General features: G+C 35.7%; 1 protein-coding gene across 1 annotated transcript in view; it reads right to left on the bottom strand.

Annotated features, from left to right (window-relative positions):
- The window catches only part of WDR27 (WD repeat domain 27), a 54,692-nt gene that overhangs the window by 8,439 nt on the left and 18,829 nt on the right, over positions 1–27,424 (bottom strand). The window contains exons 17-22 of the mRNA XM_085541361.1: positions 25,775–25,896; positions 25,073–25,206; positions 19,349–19,446; positions 18,989–19,110; positions 12,173–12,270; positions 4,027–4,129 (exon numbers count right to left, since the gene is read on the bottom strand). Of these exons, the coding sequence (XP_085397487.1) occupies positions 4,027–4,129; positions 12,173–12,270; positions 18,989–19,110; positions 19,349–19,446; positions 25,073–25,206; positions 25,775–25,896 (677 nt within the window). The remainder of the gene's footprint in view (positions 1–4,026; positions 4,130–12,172; positions 12,271–18,988; positions 19,111–19,348; positions 19,447–25,072; positions 25,207–25,774; positions 25,897–27,424) is intronic.

Below are 27,424 nucleotides of genomic sequence, written 5' to 3'. Positions count from 1 at the left end.
TTAATATGATCTTAAACAAATAGAGATTTCTTCAGAAATTTTGCATGGAATGGCCAAAGTCATCCTTTTCCTGGGACTAGTTAGTGTAATATTGCAAATGAGCTCCAGCAGATGGAAGCATTAGAGTATCTGGTGGGAAGATAAATAAATAAACTTACACTTTCATGAAAGTCATCTGGATTTACTAGTAAGACATTAACCTCCCTCTGCCTCCATTAGTGTCATTACATCTGGTGCACAGTCCCTTGCTGTGTGATATAGATTGATGGAGTGAAACCCAAACAATTATTTACCCTGGGTCCACATCTCCCACTGAACTGTGTATTTTTCCTTAATCCTAAGCTTAATAAGCACCTGAAATACTTGTTCTAAAATGTAAAATAACAATCGGTCTGAAGAAGACACCCAGCATGGAAAGTTTCAGCACAAAACATTCCTGGTTACAAACAACTGAAAACAGAATTATAGTGGAAAGTCTTAGACTACTGTAATTACACGCATCAATGCCAAATCCACACAAAATAAAACAGATTTTGAAAGTACTCTAAGCACTGATTAATACTCCTCAGTCCTGAGACATGTTATACAATAGTAGCCTGAAAAAATCTATTCAAGCCCGTCCCCAAAATATTGAATACAATATGCCCTTTGAGAAACTCTGCTCTTCTAATGCAACTTGTTGCGGAAGCTGCTTTGGTAGTCACAAGAAATTGCCTATTACAGTAGGATTTGAGTTTCAATTTGAGTTCTTGTCATGTAACCACAAGAGGAATAAAGGTGAAAATTAATATGGTTCTTCATTATTAAAGTCCAGGTCTTTCAAAACACAGGGTATACTTTTCAGATATATCAGTACACTGACAGTTACAGCCAACAGAGTTTAATTTTTCCTCATTAAAGAAGACTATATAAGAAGATCCAAACCATGAGTAAGCCTTCCTTCTTAGAAACTTCTAATCTATTTTTTTCTGATTTTAGTTTCTATTTAATTAGTCAATTTCAAAGCTTCATATATATGCTTGTTTTTATTTCTATGCCTTTTGTATTTATGTAGCACCAAATATTGTTGTATTTAGGTTGCTTTTATACACTTAGTAAGCCCAAGACCAGTGATTGTCCATGTTCTTTCAGCATCCCACTGGATTTGTTGGACGCAGATAACTATTAAACATGAATGAAAAATTTGGATATATCTACTTTGACTTCCAATTTCAGCTATATTTGAATATGGGTTATATCCTTTAAAAATAATATCCATTAGCAAAAAGCTAACATCTAGCATATCCACTCTGCTGGCAGAATTACCCACAGTAGTGACCCCTTGCTGACTCAGGGATGCACGACAGGAGATAAGAGTCCCACAGAGTGGGATGAGACATCAGGCTTAATGGTTTACACAGTAACACACTGTGGCCTCACAAAGATCAGTTTTGACAGGCTACTAGAAAAGAGATGTTTTGTAGTAGTTAAGTAAACACACTTAAAATAATACAATCATTTGAGGTGGAAGGGACCCTCAAAGCTCATCAAGTCCAACTTCCCTGCAATGAACAGGGATCTGCAGCTAGATCAGGTAGCCCGAAGCCCTCCGCAGACTGGCCTTGAAGATCTCCAAGGATAGGGTACCCACCACCCTTCTGGGAAACTTGTCCCAGTGCCTCACTACCCTTACTGTAAAATGTTCTTCCTTACATCCAGTCTAAATTTCCCTTCTTTTAGTTTGAAGCCATTTCCCCTTGCCCTATCACTGTACATGCTGCTAAAGAATCTGTAATCCTTCCTTCTCACAACCCCACTTTACATATTGAAGGCTGCTCTGATGTCTCCCTGGAGCCTCCTCCAGGCTGAGCAGCCAATATGTACACACACAAAAGCAGTTCACATGAAAGTAAGAGGCTACTTTAGTCAAACAGAAGCTATACCTATCAGTTTTTGTATCAAATAGGCAGTATGCCTCATAATAGAGTAAAAGGCAGACAGAAGTTGCAACTCTTCATTTATAACTACATTTCAGTTTTCTTACTCTTTGCTCAGTAGGAAGATGGTTTTGATTTTGCAGTTAATGCAGACAGCGCATATTTCTCTCTAGCAAACATTGTGAAATACAAAAGGTGTTTTGTGATTAGTATTTCTCAATTATACCCCAGTTCTTCCCCTTCTAACTTAAAAATCAATCATATTTGTTAACCATAGCTTGCAAGCATTGCATGTGATAAATTAAACTCCAAGATGATTGAGTCGTAGTTACTGCTCAGTAGAAAGATACATTTAATCAATGAGGAATAACCAAATAACCTATTACCAGCACTAATACATTTTTACAGCTATTATAATTCCAGTGGACATTACTCATTAAATATTATCTGCAAAAATATCTGAATTCTTGGTATTTTTAAAGCTGATCCAGTTGCACACCAGTCCATTTGTCAAAATGTAACTAGTTTAACAATATGAATGGACTGTTCCTTGTCATGTTCTTTTTTATTTTTATTTTTTCCAAACAGAAAGGAAAAAGTATAATCAGTCAAAATGTATCAAAGAGAGGTCTACAAATGTCCCTAAAGTGTACTTTGTACTAACATTAAAGCTATAGCAAGTTTCTCAGAATCTGAAACTTGACTGGGTTTTCCAGAGGGGACAGCAAGAACAATAAAAGGTCTCTATGGATGTGAGATGCAAATTATGCAAAATTCCAACCCATGAGCCACACAAAAACATTGACTGGCACTGAGCCCACCAGGGACTACATGCCAACTGGAGCAGGATGCAATACAGCTATTTAGTTTCCTATAATCAGCTACCAATTGCCAAGAATTTGGACTAAGGGCAAAATCATATTCTATAAATTTATTTTCTATTAGCAGCCTTTCTTAAGCTTTACTGCAAAAGAGGAAAGGTTTTACAACTATACCTCTTTTTATACTATTCATCCTCAAACTTAATTAGAATCTCAACTAAACATATAATGCATGTCAAGCGTTGAGATCAATATCAGATATGTTTCAATTTACAAAGTAAAAGCTTCTGTTCTGTATTGAAAACTACATTCTCAGATGCAAATTACCAGAAACTTGAAAAATATATCTTATCATGGAAACCTTGAGAATATACTAGCCATTGCCAAACCTCCAGCAATCTGCCAATAAAGCCTCTATCCTTCACACATGACTGGAGCCTGTATTTCAAACTGGCTACAAAAGTAAATTCCATTTGCTCTGAATTTGAAGCTGACCAGAAACCTTGTGTCATATTCTTAACAAGTCACCTTGAAAGACCTAGGAGTTAGACAGTTTTCCTAACCAACTAGTTTGGAAGAATGTCTTTATAAGCCAAATTTCAAAGAGCAATACTACTAGCTAGCAAGTATCTATCTCTTAGTAAACACTGGGGAAAACACTGAGTCAACAGCACAGGACACTAAGTTAAAATTATGCACAAACTCAGATAGGTAACAATACACTTTTATTCAAGACTCTTTCCTAAAAGTAGCTAATTTAAATATAGTAGACGCTGAGGGAAAAAAGACCTTGTCTGTGAGGGGTGTACAAAAAGATTCTTAATACAGGTGAGGGTCTTTTCATTTTGTATTCAGTGTTCCTGCAAAACCAGCAATGGAAGCTTCATGTTTGATTGCCTAGATAAATTGACATGTAGTTGCTACACAGTTCCTATGCTCAAATACATAAGCACTATACACGTTGCATAAAGCCGTGTTACAGATGACAATATTCTCTTCAACTTTGATGGCATATGGCAACTGAGAGTGAGTCAACTACTGTGAAAACTTTAAGAAATCAGCTCTTAACAATCACTACAAGTGACAAAATTTGATCATTTCCCACACAAAGAAAATAAACATCGGGAATCAAACATTAATGCTACATAGTAATTAAGCATATAAAAGTACTATTAACATCAGTTTTGCACATTAAGCTGAATCCTAGGAATATGCACGAAAGGACTACATTGCACACAAAAAAGTAGCTTCTGTGGTTTCGGAGGAAAATAAACAAAAACACTACTTACACATTTGTCATCTGATCCACTGGCTATAAACTTCCCACAAGGAGATACTGCAATTCCACATGGGTAGGAGCGGCTACTATGGCCTTCAAATCGACGTTCACACCTTCAGAGAAGTTTCATAAAGTCTTATTACTAAAAAAATAAAGGACTAGCTCTTTTACTGCCATTTTCATGAAATTCTACTTAAGTCTCATCATTTTTCTTAATCTACAAATTCAACTAAGGCAAATACACTAATTAAGTTATAAATACCTGTCATAGGATTTGTGAAAACTGAAAGGCATTAAAGAGTATCACCGAATAAAAATAAATAAATAAATAAATAAATAAATAAATGACTGCACAATACTACAGGGAAATGCCCAAAGCCTGTGCTTTGGCCTTGTTTAGTTTACAAAGACAGAAACATCATTAGCATTTAGAAATGATGCCTGCTATTAAACTACCATAATTAGCTACCATAGAACCATATGACAGAATTGCTTTGGTTGGAGTCAACACATAGCTCTTGAGTTTATGTTCAGAGGCTTTCAAAAACTAATGGATGCCATTGAATAACCTGCATCTATTCAAGCTTCCCATTGTCAGTAAAGGAAGACATCAGCTACCCCACACTTCCCTCAAAAGCAGCGTTCTATCATATAAGTCTCCAAAGGTTAATATAGAAAAAGTAGCAGAATATATATTCAAATTAAATTGGCAGAGAGAAAAATGAACAACATTCATAATTTCTCTGTCACTCACGAATATGCCTCCAGGATCACCTTACTTCTTTAGGAAGACAACTAGCCATAAGGATTAGCAAACAGAGCTTAAGCCGTCATTCCATAAATGCTAATTTCATGCTATTTTCCCTAACGAACTGTTACCTCTTCATAGAAACATCCACAAATAAATCACTGACAATTTCTTTTTAAAAGAATGTGACTCCTTTACAGCTACATCCAATAACTCAGTTCTCTACCTATGAATGGATTCATAAGAAATAACACAGTTCCAAGGCTTCTACTGATCTTTTTTTCTGCTACACCACATCAGCGTAAAACAAAGGACAGTACAACTTTTCCACTTGCTAATATATCCACAGTAATAACTAACAACCTGGATTCCATTTTCTTAGTTGTGCCCTGTTAATGACACGTTGTAAGTTCCACTACAAGTATGGTTACTATCCCAATCCCCCAAAATTCTGCTTTAAGATGACATTTCAAACAAGTGATTCCAGTTAAACTTTCCACATAATCTGGCAGAAATTTTGCTATGCTGTCTATTATCCTCAGATATATCCAGGTACTACAGAGATGAAAAGAATTAAAAAAGAAGCTTCTAAAAAATAGGTGCTACTACACACAGTACTTTAGGTTATTCTAAGAGTTCAATTATTTCAGACATTATTTTTCTCCCATTGTGTTAAGTAGCAACAGGTGGTGATCAAACTTATTTTGGACATTGCAAGCCTTCCCCAGCCAACTGGCATGCTGTCCCAGCCTCCTAAGAATAAATCTCTAGTCAGAACTTTTCAGGGGTTACTATGGCAAACATCTGGTAATTGCATGGGACAGTAAATAGCCAAGTTTTCCCTATGTTTTCCAATGTACAGCTTTTAGACTACTTTCCAAAAAAAGAAAAAAAAAAAAAAAGAAAAGAAAAAGAAAAAGAAAAAGAAAAAGAAAAAAAGAAAAAGAAAAAGAAAAAGAAAAAGAAAAAGAAAAAGAAAAAGAAAAAGAAAAAGAAAAAGAAAAAGAAAAAGAAAAAGAAAAAGAAAAAGAAAAAGAAAAAGAAAAAGAAAAAGAAAAAGAAAAAGAAAAAGAAAAGAAAAAGAAAAAGTATCTTATGTCACAAACAACTTGTAGAATACCGGGGAAAAAAATGTAACACTTTTTTCTATCTTTTAAAGAGAAACATACTAAAATAGTACATCTTGATATATCAGGGAATGCATAAATGAGGCTATTTCATTCCTCCTACACTCAGAATCAACTTGGTAGTAGTCCAAAGCTTTCTTCTTTTAAAACCACCTCATCTTTTACTCTATTACTTCGTCCCTGTGCTCCGCTATTTGCACAGAGAACCTGCAGTACTAGCTGATCCATTGAGATGCTATGAATATCCAAGTATAACCTGACAGGAGTAGTAGCTACCTCAGATGTACTGTACACGTGGGTTTCATTTAAAACACATACTGAACTCTTCATATAGGAGCTCAGCATGCTTTCAGCAACAGCATGAAGCAGAGACCACACATTTCCCATCCTACATGCTTTGATACAACCCCAATCCCAAACTTGGAGGAACTCCAGCCACTGCTTATCCCTTTCTCCTTTGTTATCCTCAGATAACACTCAAATCTTTAGGGGGAATTTAAAAAAAAAAAAAAAAAGAAAAGAAAAGAAAAGAAAGAAAGAAAAAAAAAGAGAGAAATAGGATTCTCATGTTCAGAAGAGATCAAGAAGCAAAAGAAATAATTTCGTTCTTAATATGCGCTTTTGTGTATCTTGCTCAGGATATTATGCAGGTAGTAAAGATAGAAACTGAAAATTTTCTGAAAATTGAAAGTAATTCATTTAAATTGCATCTCTGACCCTAATGCTCTCAAAGTGTAATTGTTAGAAAATGTATGAGATGAGTTCCATGTGCCTACAAGAATCCTGCTGAAACACGCTGCCAAGGGAGCTTATGATCTAGTTGCACAAGATCATAATACAAGTTGAAGATATTACTTTCATGTCAAAAGCTGCCTTGTGTAAAGACCTGGCAAATCTTTTCAGAGGCTGAAAGAGGGTGAAACTAATTTTCTCTCGGGTCTTCCATCAAAGTATTGTCATAACCATGAGTAATTTGCAGGAGAAATTCAGTATGTTCAAATAAACTAATATTCCTCAAAAATCTTCACTGTGGTCCCATGAGTGCACACTGCCTTCTTCCAGCAGATAAGGAACAAATGCTCTAACAGCAGTTAGAACAGAGCAGATGAACTTCTATTCCTTAACACTTCTGAGTCAGTCACAGGCAGACTGCTGCTGACACTGAAGGCATTAGTTATGGCAGTGCCTGGAGGCTCCTCACAACACATTACTTCTGACAGCTTCAGCAGTGACAAGAGCAATCTAATAGCTGTCATGTCTACTTTCCCAAATACAGCATAGTAGCAACCCAGTCCTCTATACAAGGCAATAACTTTTCTGTTCTTTTTCCACTTCTGCGCAGAAAATGAGTACATCTGATAGAACAGCACTACTGTCTCAATCTCAGGATTAATTCACAATCTCATCTGTTCTTTTCCATCCTATTTTCTAATTACATATCACACAAGCTGTCACAGCAAGTTCTCCATACTATAGGTCTCTGTGACAAATAGATAAGAGAAAGTGCTGGTTTCATAGGATTATATAGGATTATAGAATGGTTCAAATTCGAACAAACCTCCAGAAGTCATCTGATACAACTTGACTGCTTAAGCAGGAACACAGAACCATGTCTGGGAATACCTATACCTGGAAGGACTAATGTCCACATAGAAAACAAGGCTAGATGTAAAACATGAGACACAGACACCTGGAACATAGTTCTGGATTAGACTGGATACCCAGGAGTAAGCTTAAAAAGAGAACCAGGAGCAAAGGACAGTGTGTCAGTAATGATTCAAGGCTGGTCTGAGCATTTAAGGCCCACTGGGGCTCTCAGTGCAGTCTGTAGCTTAAATTAAGCTATATCTGAAACACCAAGATAATTCTATGTCATGCAATCAGTGTCACAAAGAAGGGTGAATCTACATGCCCCTCTTACTTCTATGACTGCTTGCAATGAAACATGCAAGGAAAACTGCAAAGCACTGCGAAAATCTAGACAGCTGATTTCCCCCCCCCCCCCCCTCCCTCTCCAATATCTGCCAGTCATGGCAAGTACTCATTACATTTTGCTGGTGAAGGTGAGCTTATGCTGCGAGTTTATTGTCAATAAGTCAGACATTTACAGAAGTACAGAGGACAACAATTTGAATTGATGGTTTCCTCCTAACATTGTGAAAGGAATCAACTTCCTTTATTGTGGATATTACACCACAGTTATCTAATCTGTAAGTGGGAAGGGAAAAAAATGAAGGGTAAAACAAGTAAAAACTGTAACATGAAACTTAAATGACAAATATAAGGAATCAGCTGGCATTCAGTCTAGTCTGCTCTTTGCAGTTGTTACGGTTTTATTGTGTAAAGGAATGGAATTTTCTCTAATTTTAAAGTTTCTATGATTTAAGTGTTGATTTTACAGCAATGAGATATAGAAATCTGCATATCACCACCCTCAGTTTTCATGAAACACACCAGTTACTAAAAACAGACAGGACTGGTAGATAAGAAGGTTTAACCTATATTTGGACCTGACAACTGTTGTCATTCCAATAAAGACATAAAAATGAACATTAAATGGTAAAGGCAATAGGTACAGATACATGAGTCAGTACTAGACTCCTGACTTCACGATAAGTTGAAATGCTTCTGAAATATATTCAATAGAAGGAGATAAATGGGTAAAGACAAAATGATAAAGTGTTTATGTCTTATGTGCAATCAAGAGTCTATAATGTTTAATCACAAAGAGGACTTAAATTCCTTAGAAAAATTTAAGCATGCAAACTCCCGGTCATCAAATGTTTGTCTGACTCATAGCAATCCTTTTGTTGATCATAGAATCATAGAATTACCCAGGTTGGAAAAGACCTTCAAAGATAATCAAGTCCAACCTTAGCCTAACCATACTACCCTAACTCTAGCAACCCTCTGCTAAATCACATCTCTGAGCACCACATCCAAATGGCTCTTAAACACATCCAGGGATGGTGAGTCAATCACCTCCCTGGGGAGTCCATTCCCCCCTATTTATCCCTATTCCTATTTACCCCCTCTGTCAAGAAGTGTTTCCCAACATCTTACCTAAACTAACCCTGGTGCATCTTGAGGCCATTTCCCCTCATCCTGTCACCAGTGAGAAGAGACTTGCCCCACTCTCACTGTAAGCACCTTTCAGATACTGGAAGAGAACAATAAGATCTCCCCTCAGCTTCCTTTTCCCCAGACTAAACAGCCCCAGCTCCCTCAGCCTCTCCTCACATTGCCAATTTTCCAAGCCTTTCGCAAGCCTTGCTGCCTTCCTCTGGACCTACTCCAGTACCTCCATGTCCTTTTTGCACTGAGGTGCCCAAAACTGAACACAGATAACTGATAACTCTAAAATTCTTCTCAATTAAACTGAGGTATAATAGGAGTCCAGCTTCTGTGTTCACTGCATCTAACTTAGACTATAGATAAATAATTTCACTTTTTATCCATCTAGCCATTGTTTGGACAAAAGAAAGACTTAATATGCTTTTCACAGCTAATCAAAAGTCATTATCTTACCCCATTACATGCATTTATAAAGCCTGATACTTCATTATAGTAACCTGAAAGAACAGTAGCCAAAGCTGGGGGTTCTTCCATAAAAGGATTTAACCTCACCTCCTTAGTGCCTTATGTTGCTTTCTAAATTGTCTGGAGCTTTTTTAGCTATGGTTATAAATGAGGAGAAGAATGCAGGAGAAGTATAAAAATGTTCACAAGCTACAGATGTAACTTTAAAAATCCACACATTTAAAAGTAAATGAAGCAGGAGTCTGAGCAAGTCCAAACATCACTAGTAGTGTCCAAGATTCTCTCATTTATTGGCAAGATGACCTGGCTGTGTGAGGTTGGCTGGCAACATCAGAAAGTTAAAATGCCTTTTCTTGTACCACCTTCAGAGGAACTCATAAGACTTTCTGGCACTCTCTGAAGCAGCGCTGGAATGCTTCCAAACCACCAGTACTGAGACAGATGAACTCACAACTTTATCCAGTAAGGATGGATGAAGTTGAAGGTGCAAAAACAATCTCACCAACTTCAAGACCAGAGAAAGGACAAAATAAATGAATTTTCACAGTGAGGAAAAAAAAAAAAAAAAAAGAAGAAGAAGAAGCTTGGTAATACCAACTGAGTGGGAAAGAAAAAAAAAATAAAAAATGTGTGAAAAAAAAAAATTGAAAAGGAAAAAAAGCTTAATATGTTCAAAATCTATAAAGCTGTAGGTCAGTATCAAATGTCTAAAGAGTTACTCTAAGCAAGGTTTAAAAAACAAAACTGAGCATTCAAGATTCCTCAGTCAATTATGATTAAAGTAATGCATATCAGCAAACTATGTCATAAAATGAAAAATGAAGAATAAGAAAAATGATCCAAAGAAAAAGGCAGTAAGAAAACAAAATTAAAAGTTTCCATCATAGTTGCCTAAACATTTAGAACAAAATCAACAAAAAGTTGAGACCTTGAAGTTAGTGTTACTGCACAGTGTTGCAAACAGTATGTATTAGAAGGTGGAATTAACTTTCCTATACCTCAAAAACACTGGGAAAAGATTTCAGTTAACAAACCTTACTCTGGCAAACTCAAAGCAGAAAAAAAAAAAAAGAAAAAAAAAGGTTATTCCAGAGGGACCACTCAAAACACTAATGGCAGATGCACCAACTTCACAAATCAATAACTTTAAGACAGAAGAGATAAAAGAAATTGGCCCACCATAAGATTGTTTAGGAATTAATCTCTTCTGTATGTGTAAGGGATGGACTGGATTTGATTGGACAAGACCTATAAACAGAAAAGCAAGAAGTTTTCAGTATGTGTAACTGTATAGTAGACCTAACACTTCAGTGGAGACCTTTTCCAAGTTCAGATAGAGCTTTCCAAACTCAGCCTGTTCAAAATTATTTATGTGTAAAACACCTGGTGAACACATTAGGAAAAAGTGAACAGCTTTCTTCCCTTATGAGAACTCAAGAATAGATTTTAAAATATAGAAGATTTAACTTCTGGCCAGAGGAATGAGAGAAAAATTCATTTTTAAAAATTGTTGAGTTACTTTCCCCAAAAAAGTTACAAGCAAGAGAAGTGATTTATTTTCTCTATTTTTTTTCTACAACAGTTGCCATCATTGATCACTGTATAATGTGAAGCAAACACACATATGGACACAATACCCAATGCACACCCCCAAAATATGGGTCATTAAAAACTTGAATAATCTTTCTTTTTAAAGTTTGACTAACAGAACTCAGCAGACACTAGAATATACTGACTTTGCCAAATTAAATACAAAGCAAGAACATACATAAATTATACCTTTCTTCCCAAGACCTATTTAATTGATTGCCCAGACTTTACACTTTAACTATTTTACCATTCACCTGCTCTACTCCTAAGTATTTTGAAATGAAGAGACAGATAAGTGATCTGTGAAAAGCTATTTACTTTTTCATTACTCTTCTAGCAACAGAGTTAAGGGAGCTTATTAGAAAAACATAAGAAGGTAACAGATTCCAACCTCCGCATTCTCCAGTTTCATTATTTTCTGACATTTAGTACAGGTAACACAGTAATGCTTTTGGCAAGAACACATGTGCCCCCTATAGGTTTAATGCATTCTTACCACAAAAAGATGAAAAAACAACCATTAATTTTTTCCTAAATAGAAAATTCACTAGCAGAAAAAAAAAAAAATTTAATTCCTTTAATGTTTACATAATCACAATAAATATGAATTATTCTTCTGTATTTGAGCGTCTTTCCCATCCAAATCACTTTCAAATATAAGCCTTTTAACCAGCATAAAGAGTTTATCCTAAGTATTTCCTTTACTGTATAACATTCTTACCTACCACTTTCCCTCTGTCCCATAACTTTCCCATATGCATTTTATGCTTTTTTGAAAAAGTGCAGCATCTTATTCTGAGATTATCATAAAATATTATGCAAATGTATACAACTATATAGATGATTTATAATAATGTTGTTACAATTACATTTGTATTTTAAAAGCTAGATCATAAATGTTATCTTCATTAGCAGTAATGATATGCTGTTTTGGAAATAACATTAGCATCCAGTTCAATATTCTATTTTATACATATAATTAGATATTAATGTACATAAAGTATAGGTGATAGATCTTGATTATTTAATGATTTACACATAAGTAACTACAACTGAGCAACCAAGGAGTAAAAATCTAAGGGTCCAATTCCACAGCAAGTATGACAATAAAATAATGCCCTTTTATCCCAAGATATCTAATTCAGTCTTACTTGAGAGTTCTTAAATCCCAGAGTTTGATGCCATCACCTACAGCTGTGGTCATGAAAAGGTTGTAATCTTCAGGTTTCTGAGTGCTGAAGGCTGATCCCTGTGAATATTAAAATTAATTTCAAATAACAATTGTTGTAGCGCTAAATATTAGATCACTCGTGAATAAATACAAAGTATTTTGTTAGATTATTGGACAGAAAGCTTTTCTGCACAAACACAAAGGGGTATGGAGGAACACTGGCAAATGGACAAACCCCTACAACCCCATTAGAAAAGCGTAGCATTGTCTTAACTTCTTTCCAACCCCATTAGAAAAGCGTAGCATTGTCTTAACTTCTTTCCAGGACATCCACAAGCTCTTTGAATCAGGGGTGACACCTACCAAAAATGAAACAAAAGGAATCTCCACACAGATTGATAGTGATAACTGCCTGTGAGTATGAGTTAATTATGGAAGTAGGGTAAGAACACGTTGTGATTACACAAGACTTTATGGGCCTATGTGTCCTGGAGTAAGTGAGGGTCTGGACAGCATCAAATGAAGTGTGAGCACAGATCAGGTGGCCTGTTGATCAAGGTACCAGCAACTGGAGAGATTGGAACAAGTGAAATTAAATGACAGCAGCTGAAGCTGGACCACAGCAATTGGGGTCAGAGGTCTGAAGTACAAGCAACTGAGGATGCATAAGCAAGCTCTATCCAGTGAGCAGGTGAAGTAGCTTAGGAGTCAGGTGTGCATGCATGTCAGGGAGAGGAAAGCCCAGAAAAGCTGACTACCAGAAGGCTGAGGCCAAATGAAACAAAAATTTTCAAGATTCTCTTTTTACCGAAGGAAAAATAAATAAAATAAATTCCAGGAATTAGTATTGGTCAACAGCATTTCAAACTAAATATTCTACACCTTCTCCCTGACATGGCCAAAATATTGATTAGTTACCAAAACATGAAATGGCCCATGGCCACTCTTTACCAAATTATAAATTCCAACAGTTTATTAGAAGACTGTAACATTCATAGAATAATTAATCAATTTTGTTTTCACAGTAAAGAACACAGATATGCAATGCATGAAGGGATTATTTTAACAACTTCTAGTTTGAAATTACTTTTTTCAAACTGCAGATATTATTACTGTCTGATGAACAAAAAAGTAAAAACAGAAAACTTCAAGGAATTAATTACCTTAAAAATGTCAAACTACATGATACAGATAACCAGAATTAGTCAAGTGTTTAAGCCAAGTTTAGCCAAGGCGTAAGTGGGGGCTCTGGTTAAGCAGTAATCGTGCTCATTCACACTAGGACTGATTTGGGATTCATAAATACTTAAATCCAGGATATCTTTAAACCTCTGGTTTTTATTTTTAATTTTTAAAATTCACATTGGCAAACCTTGACCTTTTTATTGGCTAAAACCTTCTTTCTCCAGGGAACTAAATACAAACCATTGGAACTCCTCCTTTCCTTCCCCTGCCATTCACACTCTAGATTTGGTTGAATACATCAGGGAAACCTCAAGGCCACTTCCCGCAATCAGTGCTCAACTGCCAGGAATCTTCTATTTCTAACAGAAACTGGCATATGGGTGGAAAGTTCTCTAGAATTCAGTCAGAAGAATTGTCCAAACTGCAAGACAAAGTTGGGCACTCAGACTAAAGGAGTTTTTACTTCCCTAGGCTACAGATTACCAAAGTCTGCTCTAACAAATTGAGCTGAAATGCATTTGCCACTGACTTCCCAACAAAGTAGGGGGTCTACACATAAGCTCTGTATAACTATTATGTATTAAAAATATATATATATAAAAACCAAAAGATAACAACTTGTAAAAGAGAAAAAACAGTATTTCTCCTAAGGACGGTGTTCATTAAATTACAGAGGTTTTTTTGTTTTTTTTTTTTTATTTTAAATGTGCTTTGGAAATACACTCCTTATCTGTTTTTAGAGTCAGCAGTGATTACAGAGTGAGATTTCCTCTGTGCTACAGCACACTTCCTCTCTTTCTGAAGCCTGGTCTGCATCCCATAGCACAGGTTAAGAGCAGAGAATCCCTCAACATCAGCCTGTTCTCTATCACTGAAAAGCAAATGACTTCCATCATTGTCCTAAAGCTGAGGAGAGCTGTGAACCTTTAACTCCCATTTCCTGAGTAAATGCTCTGAAAGCTTATTTTATGAAACTGCAACAATATTGCCACCACATCTTCAGGAATCATGTAATTATCCCAATTTCCTAATGAAATTTATGTTACTGACGACTAAATTTTCATCCAGAAATTTTTAATCTGCTCCACAGTTCAAATGTGATGGAGAAATAAAAATCTCATAACTATGTTTCCACAGCATATTTGTAAATGAGTAATTAGCTAACAAATCCAAGGCACAACAGTAATTATGCAAAATGGCATATGTGTCTGTTCTGAAAGTAAATATAGTGTAACTCCTGTTCAACCAGCAGTAGGGACTTGACAAGAAGATAAGGATGCAGTCAAAGAAGAACGGTTAGTGGATATAGGGAGCAAAATGGAAAGTGCAAGTGGTATAAAAGTTTATAAAAGACACAATACTTGAATTGGAGACACAGTAGGTTTAGAAGATTATATTCATGACATAAGCTTAAAACTCTTTAGAAAGGATGCTTAATTCAGATATGGATTGTTCTAGAATTAATAAAGTGAAGATAGATGAGCTCTCTATCATAATCATGTGGCATGCCTTGAGGACTTTAGGGCAACTCAGTGCCAAAATGCTTTGTAAAGGAAGCAAAAAAAATTACACCAAAGTTTTGAATAATAGGCATTAGTATGCTCAATTAAATAGTTTCTTAAATAAAGCAGTATAAAGCAGTATAAAGCCTAAAGTTCTGCAAGTAATTTAGTTGAGTAAACTATAATCATATACCAGGCTTCCAGAGGCTGGTCATGTATGCCACTTGTGATTTCCTCTCCTGGACTTCAGTACCTAAGTCGTGCTATTTTGGATACTGAACTAGGACTGTAATCTGCATTACAATCAAATATTAAATCCCTCTACTAATCTCAACAAGGAGACAGCTGGAAAGTGATTTGCACTAGTATTACAAATATATAAACAAACACTGGCTAGTAACTATGCTACATAGAATAACTTCTCCATGTGAATTTTTATCTGTTATGATTTTGCCCAGTTTCTTCTTTCCCTTATACTGGTCTTCTTCAAAAAATACTAAAAACTTGGCAGAGATCTAGTGCAGCAGTAAAATGACCTCTTCATATGTTACAGAAAAATCTCTGGAACTAAAGGATGAAATAAGCTTGATCAGTTCATTTCTACAAGTGACACTGGATTAGAGAAGCAGACTTCAGCTACAGGTCATCCTGAAACTGTGGCATACTGGCTGCAAGCTTAAGGCAGCACTAATATCACAGTGGCTGGTGGTGAGAAAGAGAGATCAGCGACAATCTGAAAGCTCCACTTGGCTGCTGCTACTGCTTTCTTCTCCATGGAAGGAAAACAGCCAGTACAAATAGGCAGAACCACCACCCGATTCACAATTCACCTGAGAAGAGATGAAGGAATTTGCTAGCCAATGAGAGCAAAAATTCCACGTATTTAATCTACAGCCATTAGAGAATTTGAGGAGGATGAGGTGCTGTGAACTTAATGGTTTATCCACAGTATTTGGGGCAGATTTTGAGAGGAATAACTGTAATTATTCTCTGGCTTCAATGCCATTACTGCAGACTTTGAAACTGCAACAAGATAAGGATTTCCCGACTCCTAAAAGGAAACTTTCACATTAATTTCATCTAACAGACCAGAGAAGATGATTTTTCAAAGTTAGACAATGGAGTAGGGCAACAAATTCTTAGATTTAATTGACATTTTAATGTTTGAGTGTCCCTTTGAACAGCTGTCTAAAGTGCATTCCACATTTCTGTTCCATCACATATAACCTGGGAGTATCTTTACAGAAACACAGATTCAATGGCATATTACAACACATACAAATAATATGACTAGTTAATTTTTACTCCCACTCATCATCACATAAACATACTTTCATATTCAGAGTTATAAAATTCTAAAAGGAAACAGGATCACATACATCTGTTAAAATGGGTTCCAATAAAAAAATTATCACTGCATCACCCTCTAAGAGATAATTTATAACCATTGGTGCAGTCTTGCATATGAATATACATATTTGCAATATTCCCTGCTAAACTGTTCTGGAAGAAGATTCAGGATAGTACTTACAGCAAACAGCCTGATGCCTATGATATTCCAAATGATAAAGTAAGCTTAAGTAAGTACTCTGCAAGAATTGAATATCATGCTGGTTCCGTATGTTACTAGAATGTCCTACATATGGAACAGATAAGCAAATCATAATCAAACCACATCTTCACTAGTGTTTTATAAAAGCCTTAAGAGAACTCTCCATTTACTTTAAAACCCCCCCAAAAAACCCCCTGATATCCCCATTTATTCCTGTTCAGATTGCATACAATAGCAACCATGGAACATGGAGACTGATATACTCTTGTGCAAAGCTAAACAGAAAAAAAACCACTTCAAGAACACACCTAATGCATTGCAACCAGTAGTGAGCATTCAGTTCACAAGGTTAGAGTTGGTCTAGTCCAGACAAAAGTCTCCATAAATATTATGGTTTGTACACTGAAGCCTTAAAACTACTTTGCTCCGCAGATCTGCTTCTTCTGCACCATCCACCTCCAACAGCTTGAGTAGTTACAGACTTAGATTACAGTATGTTTTACATTTCAATCAGGGTGTAGTTTACATACAGCATTTTGCATTATTGTGTAAGCCTACAAGATATTTCAGCATGTTATCTTAAAGCAAATGCAGCAATCTATATACACTCTAACCAATTATACAAGACAGCTGATGGTGTAATTTTCCAATGGCCTTAGCTGAAGTATTAATTTTATGTAACTGAAAAAAATAACTGAGAACCTTGATCTATAGTTTTCCTCCAAAATGAGGAATTTTCTTTGCTATACCACACGACTCTACTTTTTCTCCCAAGAGAACACTTGTCCACAGCTTTAAAGTTTTTCTTGATTAAATAACCTGAAGCCACTCAGCTGACCAAGCAAAAAGAAAAGCCAAAACTTTATATGTGTTACAAATAGCACTGAAACAGTTAGCAGAATTTTAAGTGCTTTACCAGATCACATCTCACAAGAAAACCCACAAAGTGTTATACAAAGTAGTAATAAGGAACTGTTTTAAACCCACAGTAATGAGGGCTTTCCAAATGGAAAAAAAAAAAATCAACACAAAACCTAACACAGTAGGCATTCTATCATGTACAGGAACATAAAATTTCCAAATGTTCCAATCAATCTTTCAAGTTTTGTTGTTTTGCCTTTTTCTTTTTTTGAAGTGATCCTCTCCACTGCAATACCAAGCAATTTTTTCTCATTTCCAAAGTCCCTGAATAAACTAGATGACTTCATATTCAACTTTATAGAACGCTTGCATAAGACATAAGACAACAAACCTAAAAGGTCACATAATACTCGCAGAATTAGTAAGATGAACCCATCATTCATTTATATGTTAACTAAGTTGTACATTCTGTAATTCAGTTTTAAGTAATAAAAGAGAACACAAAATACATTTATCAGCTTAAGGTTATTTTGTGGCTACTTTAAAGAAGAAAATTTAAAACAGAAAAAAAAGCAGGATTCACTGTTTCCTAAGAACAATGAACTCCTAGTCAGATAATACTGTGATTAAAACTCTTATCTGTCTTATTTTCAAACTATTTTCCCCCTGCATCTAATCTTTTGGGTCAAGAAACATACAAGGCTCCTCCTCCCCCACTCCCATCCCTCTCAGAGACAAGGATCTTAGAGTCACCTCTGTTTGCAAGAAGCCCTTTTGCACAAGGCTACACAGTACACTTTAAACCCTGCATGAGAACAACTTTAGGCAATGACAATTGGCCTAAATGACTATTATATAAAATATAAATAAAATATATAAATAATAATATATATATTATATATATTAAATTATATAAAATATTTTATTATTCTCTTTGGGTGGTTTTTTGTTGGTTTTGTGTGTTTTGTATTACAGTTGTTGTTTGTTTTTTTAATACAAAGTGATTATTTAACATATTAATTAACAACTTCTCTGTTGCATATGAGGAGAAGACTATTAGGAGTATACACGCCCCCAGCATAATACTCTCAGAAAAGCATATGAAACAATTTTGGTTCCAGGTAAAGTAACACAGAGGTCATGCTAGAATAAGTTATAAGAATCATTAGAATTTTACAGCACTATTTCCCCATGCAAGAACTACATGTTAAACTTGTTTCCTCTTAGTCATTAAATATTTTGAGGGATCCAAATTCAGCATGAAAGTTAAATAGCATCGACATAAACACTGCAACAAATCAGTAAGAACAAGCATTCAATTTTCTAAACAGCACATTAGAAGTACAAGTCAAAAATGTGATAAGTGTTAACAGCTATAAAAATAACTAGAAGTCTACAAACATTTCAAATGTTTACAGTTAATAAATCCTACTAACAGCAGTACTACAGTCTGGCCCAAGAATTGCTAAGTTTAAGACACACTGCTTTGCTAGAAGGCTTGTTCAGCAATTATTACAACTCCATGCTTCCAACTAGAGAATGAATGAGATCTTGTCTGTGGATACGCCTCTATCACATAAAATTACACCCCAATCCATCTCCAACACAAACTTTAATGATGATGGTTAATTACATAATCTGTAATTTTCTGTGCTGACATACATCTGCTGTTACAGATATTCAGTACTATATATACCTTGTTTTGACAGATCTGATGGACTGCTCTAGTATGAGCTTCTGGTATCACTGCTGTGCTGCGGCCTGCATTGAGATCAAAAACTTCCAGTGCTCGGTTGCTGCCAGCTGTAAGTACAATATCTGTAAAATTCTCTGTGTTAAAGTTAAACTGATCTAAAGAAACAAAAAACAATTAAAGGCTTTGTTGTATTTAGTACCTTACAAAAAAAAGCAGTTCTAAGGCATAAATTCAATACCCCAAAAATATGATAACTACACTGATAGAAAAAAATCAAATGCTAATTACTTTCACTGAAGTTCCTGCCAGGTCATGAGATACAAAATTTCAAGAAGAAAACAGGAATTTTCTGAAGGATACAAGAGTAAAAATCATTTACTGCTGAAAGGCTGGTGATCTCCATTGTTGAAGCCATGGGAAATGTTTCTACCAATTTGCAAATACTTTTCCGTTTGTATCTACAAAAAAATATCAAATAAATGCTAGCATTAATGAAATAAGTTGATACATAGCCACCAGTAACCCCTCAATGGAATCATAACAGAAACTTAAGTGCATTCCTTTATTTTTAAAGTTGAAGACACAGATCTTTTCATTTCTTGATGAGTTCTATTAGGAAGGAAACAAGCAAAACAAAACAGTTTGTTAAGAGAACAGGTTTAAAAGAAAATAAATACGGTATTTATATATGTAAAACAGATCTCCCATCAACATGAAATGCTTGAATAATCCCATCTGTAAAGGGAAAACAATGGAAAGAAAATACTCTCAAGTGCCTATGACCAAAAAGCAGAAACCCACTAGTTCCTTATAGCATCTCATGTGCTAATTACCAGAACAATAAAGAAGGAAATGAGAAGGGAAAAAAAAAGAAAAATTCCCCTTTAGGTTGCAACAGAACACTGGGCTGATCACATATCACCAAAGGATCTGGGCCTTCCAGCACAAACCAGAATCCTAATGGACACCTGCAAGATCCATGCAGAGCAAGCCCTCTGAAAGTTTCAGGATCAACACTGTGTTGCAATTTGGTCTGATTAGAGATTTCTGTTTAATGAAAAAATACTGGCATATCAAGAACAATCTAATGAATGCATCATCAAACTTCCTCCTGGTTAATTTACCCTACTAGAAGAGATTCACTGAAACAGTTAAGTAGTTCCCAAATGCAAGATTAATTGCTCTGAGTTAACTGAATTTGCTATATATACTTATACACACTCAATTCAAAGTGCAAGTCAATTGAAATTAAGCCAGGCATTGGGGACACATGGAGCTGGACACTCTACACTAGTTCTTGACTCTTACAGGCTGTATCTTAAAGCAGTGAAACCAAATTGTTATAGAATAACAGTCATAAGCCAGGAATTAAATCCAACACAGAAGGTAGGTAATCAGCCACTGGAAGAAAGGTATTATGAAATTCAGACCGTATAAAAGCTTAAACGACATCTACTTCTAACTTGTAAGAACACAGTTCAATAATAAATACATAGGTGGAACTTTCCCTAAACTTTAAAAACCTACGTTTCCAGTTAATAGAATTTCCAGTTTATTGTACAAAAGATTGCTACAAATCTTACAAGGGGCTTGTTGAATAATTCACAGAGGAATTAATGCAGTAAGTGCCAGAAGGAATTGTAATGCTTATACAGATAAAGTAGTGAAGAGTATACAAAGGAAAAGCTTAAAAATAAAGAAGTTTACAAAGAAACTTTTTTTTTTTTTAAACCCACCAAAAATGAATAATGAAAGTGAAGTCATATGCAATATGGCTAAGAATTCCAGTCAGGCCAGTTTCCCTAGATAAATTTGATGGCAAGCCATTAGCAAAGACAGTTCCTTTGTAGAATTTCCAATTGGCTGTCAAAGTCAATTCATAGAATCACCAAGGCTGGAAAAGACCTCTAAGATCATCTAGCTCAAACATCTACCTACTAGCAATATCGCCCACTAAACCATGTCCCTTAGTAATGCAACTAAACGTTTCTTGAACACCCTCAGGGACAGTGGCTCAACCACATCCCTCAGAAGCCTGTGCCAACTTCTGATCACTGTTTTGGAGAATAATTTTTCTCTGATATCCAACCTGAGCCTCCCAGCGAAACTTGAGATGATTCCCTCTAGTGCTATTGCTAAGTTGCGAACCTGTTTTCAGATATTAGAACACACTAAGACAAGACCTAGAAAACACAGTACTGATGAAAGCTTAGAGCAGGAAGCACATACAGGCAAAACTCCAGATCACATGAAAATTGAAGTGACTATTGTAACATAAACAGGTCTAAATTACATCACCATCCCAAGCCAACAAAAAGCTTATGAGGAAAACCAAAGAGGGCTGCCAAGCATCTTCTCACTTCATTATTTTTTTTCCCCAGGTCTCCAGCTGAGGTTATGTACTGTGCATAGACCTGACAATCAAAATTACAGTTGTTTAGTATGTAATCTAAATTACAACTCTATCCTCCTTTAATGCCTTCAATCATTAGAAACTGATAGCAGTCTTAAGTGACTCATTTTTAATGTCTTATATCCAACATATATTGGAGATATAATTTTCTGGGGGGAAAATATGTTTACAGAACAGTTGTTTTCAGAAAATCATAGCTTGTTTACTTAAAAAAAACATTAAGAATACTTCATATTTCATCACAGTAGGCATTAAAGTACACAGTGGCTTTAAAAAGCAATGCTTCTGTTACTTGAATGCAGTTTTATTCTATTTAAACAACTTTCAAATGGCTCCTTCTGGTCTTTGAAACAATGCATGAAACTAAATACAAGATGAGATTGAATTTTGTTTTACTCAAATTCATATTCAAAGTAAAGATAATTAAAAGCTTTCAAAAATTAAACACAAAACAGCTACATCTCACTTGAGCAGGCACAACTGCTGACAACAGTGGAAATTCACTGGTTAGAAATTTCGAAGAATGCAAAGAAATCTGCTTAGGTTGTGAAACATTTTGAGATTAATCAGATGTAGAAATCAAGAAATTTGGATTCTATTCCCAGAACTGCAATAAATATCCTGTATGACATTTTTAAAGAACATTTTCTTACTTCTGCTTCTCGATTCCAGTTTTGAAACCCAACCAACATTTAACCATTTAAATAAGTTGTTGTAACACATAGCTAATTAATACTAACAAAGAGTTTTTAAAATTCTGCAGAGAAACACCGATAAGATTTGTCATTGTATTGTCTCCCATCCAAAATGTGGTGACAATCCACTGCTTAGCCAGATGGTACAATCAAGCTCTTCTAATTAAAGATATAAAACATGCTCTGGGGGTTAGATCCAGCTTCTCCTTGAATCAGGTCCATTCAAGCATTCTTCCAAACTTGACTCAGAAGGCAAAATTAAAAGTTGTGAGAAACAAAAGAAATGACACAGTGTTTCATAAAAGAAATGCTGGGAAATGAACTGGAGGGAAGCCACAAGAAAATGTCAAAACAAATTAACCTCCAGTACCATTTTATTTTTTTTTAATCGACACATATAATCAAGCCTCAGACCGGTTTGTGGATTTGTTGTAATGTTTATAATTATATGTTCAGTCTTCTGGCATTACACTAATATCCTGGAGAGCCTAATTGCATATTTTTGAGTTTACTTTAATCCATCAAGGAATACTGAAAGCATGGCAGTAACAAAAATGCTGGTATAAGCACAACTCTACACACATTAACAGCTTTAAACCAGGATATTACATGCTTCTAACAAAACAATTGGAGAAACAGTACACGATGAAAGCTCAGTGTTCAAGTCCTTCCAAAACTGTTGAGGTGGATTCTACAACTGCAACACATTCCATAATACCTCTAGCATCTGAACTAGCTAGATTAAGGATAGCTCACATCACACTATGGAATTTCTTACTATTACTGGATGCATTCCTCTGGGAGGCCTAAGACCGGAAAACAGAAGTAAAAAGCATTTTAAACTAAGTCTTAAAAGCAAAAAATAATCAGAAGAAGAAAGGGTACAAAAGAACAGTTTATTGTTTTCTGTCTTTTTCTAAGTTACTCCAATACTGCCTGTATAAACGTTAAAAGTTAGGAATGGCACAGATGATTTGCCTGTTTTCTGGCATTACTAGCTTTCTCTGAATAGATTTGCAGCAAAAGTGGGAGCAGGAATGTTTCCTGACTTCCACCTTCAATTTTTTTCATTATTTGCCTTCCAATTCCTCCTCCCCCTCTTCCCTGCCCAAATAGTTTTATCTTTCTAATATAACATATATACAATAAAATGAAAGCAAGAAACTGTATTCCTTTGAATTTGATTTTCCAGTCTAAGTGTTGTATGTGTCTATGTGCATTACTATTACAATATATTACTGAGCTCATACAACTAAAAGCATCCTCCATTAAGGATTTTGACAAGAAATTGAAGTTACAGGATCAGAAGTACTTCTGGATTAACAGTAAAAAACAGGCAGATCACTGAAATCCACAATTAAGTAAATATTTAGAGAAACATACAAACTGAAATCAGACCACAATCATTAGTTACTTTTTCAAATAAGGAAAATCTGTTTTCAAAATGTATTTTAAAGTAGTGATGTAATTTGGCTTTTTTCACCTTTTTTTTTTTTTTTTTCCTCCCTTTAGGATTGTTTAAAATTTCAGTGAAGATCAACATCCTCCATCCAGAAAAATTCAAAGATGTTTATCCTCTGAACAGGGGGATAAACATCCGAGGAATCTGGCAAGACTTCCCCATCTATGAATGAGGCTCAATACTACTTAATATCACACTATTCACAATATCAACTAATAGATTTCAATGCCATAATCTTAATTCAGTTTGGTATTCTTCTGAAAAACCTGTAGTGATAAGAGAAACTAACCTTGAAAAGGTGTTGGTTTTTTTTTAAATACTACTGCTTTTAAACAGTAATGTAATCCTTTTAAACAGGATGTAATAAAATATTTTAGACAGCAGTACTGCTGAGAACCAGCAAGAGCAAGTGAAGAACACAAAACCTAGTAAAAAGATACAAGGACAATTTAGCTGCAATTGTGAACAAACATCCAAAAAAAGGTATAACAGGCAGATTAAACAGAAAAACCTGATTCCATGTCAGAAAAGAGGAGCAAATTAATGATCAATAGAGCAGTTAGTAAAAAGTGCATGGAAGGATGCTACCAAATGAAGAAAGAAGTGGAAAAAGATTAATAAGAGAATTAATTAGACACAATAGATTGAAAGTCATTAAAAAAAAAACCACAAAGCAAGCCACTTCCATTTGACAGAAAATGAAGAAAACATTTGCAGCATATTGGAACCCCTGAAAGAAAATGCATTTAAAAACACTCCCAAGAGAAGAGAAATTGCAGAAGCTACACAATCATAACTCAGGATGCTGATGTAATGTACAGTGGAAATAATACAATTGTGGTATTGTATGGTTGAAATAATACAAGTATAATGTTCAGTTGGAATAGTACAACTAAAGTCGTAAATAAATAGCCAGAGGGTATCTAAGAAAAAGGACTCACCAACTCTGAGGCCTTCGAAATAAGCACTCGCCAATGTCAAGGCTCACCAGAGGAACTCTACAAAGGCACGATCCCCAGAAAGAGATGCTACCTTAGTGGTGGTCAACCCTTAAGTGGGATCTGGGAGAGGTGGAGTCAAGCTCCACCCCTTCCAGGAGCACAGCTGAATTACCTTCACCTGTGCTCCCACAGCTGACTCATCATTTGCCTCAGATGGTTAATCAGAGGTTCAGGCTGCAATCAACTGTTTCCCTTACATGTATATAAGTAGAAAGTAAACTACGGGACGTCCCAGATTATTAAAACTAATGGTAAAATAGTATTTGCACCCAAAACCAGCACACAGTATAAAAACCTGACAATTCCTTCACCTTCCCCTACCCCTTCATTATGAGGGATCCAAAATTTTTGCAATTAGCTTGTTCAACTCTTTCATCTAAATATTGTTCCTAAAACAGCCCTCCATCCCACCTGACCCTTCCCTCTTTTCCCCCAACCCAGAAAAATCTCAGATCAAACAGTAAAAGGAGTTTCATGTATTTTCACTGCTCTGCTGATGAGGATTTAACTCACCGTCTTAGGTCATCCTTTGCTGCATCTAGATGGCAACTTAATAGATAAAACTCAGCTCCGCAACACAGCAACATAAATGTATCCATAAAATAAAATTGTGCAAATCCTACAGCCCTGTGGAACATCTCTTTTCCCTGAAACACAAGATATGTTATTAAGAATGGATTCTAAGACACTAAATATCTTCTGTCTGAGATAGATAGTGCTAAAGCACAATTCCCCTGTTAAACTAACCATATGCCAAAAAGTTAACTTACTACATAGTTGCCCTTCCTATTTTTGAAGTCTATTAATTTCAAAACAAAGATTTCATATTGCTTAAATTAGCAGGCAGTAAATTTAAGAGTAGCTGTAGTCAATTGAATCCAACACAGTTGAGTCTAAACTTTCATGCGTAGTGGAGCAGACTATATGAAGACAAGTAGAGCTGAGCCAATGCAAATAGAAAATATATAGTAGACATTAAAATCGAAACTTCCTGACATGTCCACTAGAGTTGGCTACTGGACCTTTTTCCAGATTGTCATGACAAAAGCCTAATTTGAAGGCAATGAAGACCACGTAGATCATAATATCAGCTCGAATGACTACCAGTCAGTACCTCTAGAAATCAGTTCGCATGTTCCACCTACAGACTATTAAAATTAAATTAGATCAAAGTAGCATCTTCTGTGAACTAAACTAATAGGAGTTTCTAATTACCAGAATTAGGGCAGCTTCATTCTTGCAGACTGACCAGACCCTTACAGTTCTATCATCCGATGCAGAAACTATCCACTTCTTGTCATGACTCCAGTCAACAGAATTAACTACACCATCATGACCTAGTAAAAATAATAACGAAAATACCATAAACCCTGTTTCTTGCATTTCTCCAGAGTTAATCATACTGTTTTAATACATTTAAATATAGGCTTCAAATGGCTGGATTGACTTCCTCTCCCCCACCAAAATCCATGGAAAACTATCCTTCATTAATAACTAAAGTACACAAAATTAAATAGGGACAGAGAAATATCAATCTATTCTACCTGAAACCTCATATATATGTGGAATTGTTATTAAAAATATAAATGAAATTTATCTAAAGATTAAGTTAATACTTTAAAAGATAAAAACCAGCTAAGCCTTCTTCAGCTTTCTGCAATTTGTATTTGACTCAACTAGAACTACCAGACCTACATCTCAGTTAAATAAGTGCTGAACAGTATTACAATTATTCCAAAACATGGGGAAAAAAAATTTAAAAATATTCCACAGAAAACAGAAACCTGACCATCAAATTCTAATTCTTCTAATCAAGTCTCTACTGTCCATAAAAGATTTGTTCTGATGTGAATTAGTCTAAATGACATAAGACTACCCAGACAATATTTAGGGAATAGCTTCATATGGCTTCATCCTCTTGTTGTTGGTGATAGAATCATATAATTGGTTGGAATAGAATAGAAAGGTTGGAAAAGACCTTGAAGATCAGATCATCAAATTCAACCACAACCTAACCATACCACCCTAACAACCCTCCACTAAATCACATCCCTGCACCACATCCAGTTTTTACACACATCTAGGGATGGTGACTCAGCCACCTCCCTGAGGAGCCTATTCCAACACTTAACCACCCTTACTGTAGAGAAGTTTTTCCTGATATCCAACCGAAACTTCTCCTGGTGCAACTTAAGGCCATTTCCCCTTGTCCTGTCACCACTGAGAAGAGACCAAACCAAACCTGCTCTCTCTGTAAGCACCTTCTAAGTACTGGAAAAGAGCAATAAGGTCTCCCCTCAGCCTCTCTTTCCCCAGGCTAAACAGCCCCAGTTCCTTCAGTCTCTCCTCATAGGACATATTCTCTAAGCCCTTCACCAGCCTTCTTGCCCTTCTCTGGACCTTCTCCAGCACCTCAACATCCTTTCTGTATTGTGCCTAAAACTGAACATGGTAAAATTATTGTTTCCTTCACTCTGCCAACAACATGGTAACTAAATATTTCAAAATACAACTGAGATTATTAAGGCCCAGAGTTCTATGATCTGGTACAGCACTCAAATGGCAAACAGGAAACCATCATATAATACAGCACTTCGCACCTATCTTCTAGCCAGTACTTGACTCATAGGGAGGCCTAAAAAAATGCTATCTAGCCCACACTGATCCTGTTAATAAGCACATTATTTTCCCCTAACTGAAACTCTGCCCTGTTTGCTTCACCCCAGACAGCTTTTTCTACACACAGCCTTAACAACAGAAGTTTGGAAATCCAGCAGAACTGAAGCCAGAGGGCTGTACCTTTTAAAGCCTGAGTTTTTTCTTTCCTGTTTTTCTGTTTTGGTCATGGGCCTGCAACAAATCCAA

The sequence above is a fragment of the Coturnix japonica genome, chromosome 3 (assembly GCF_054131305.1).
Source record: "Coturnix japonica strain WE chromosome 3, WE-NBRP24, whole genome shotgun sequence".
In the NCBI taxonomy this organism is placed as follows: domain Eukaryota; kingdom Metazoa; phylum Chordata; class Aves; order Galliformes; family Phasianidae; genus Coturnix; species Coturnix japonica.
Note: the sequence above shows the minus strand (reverse complement) of the source record. Positions and strands in the feature narration are given on the sequence as shown.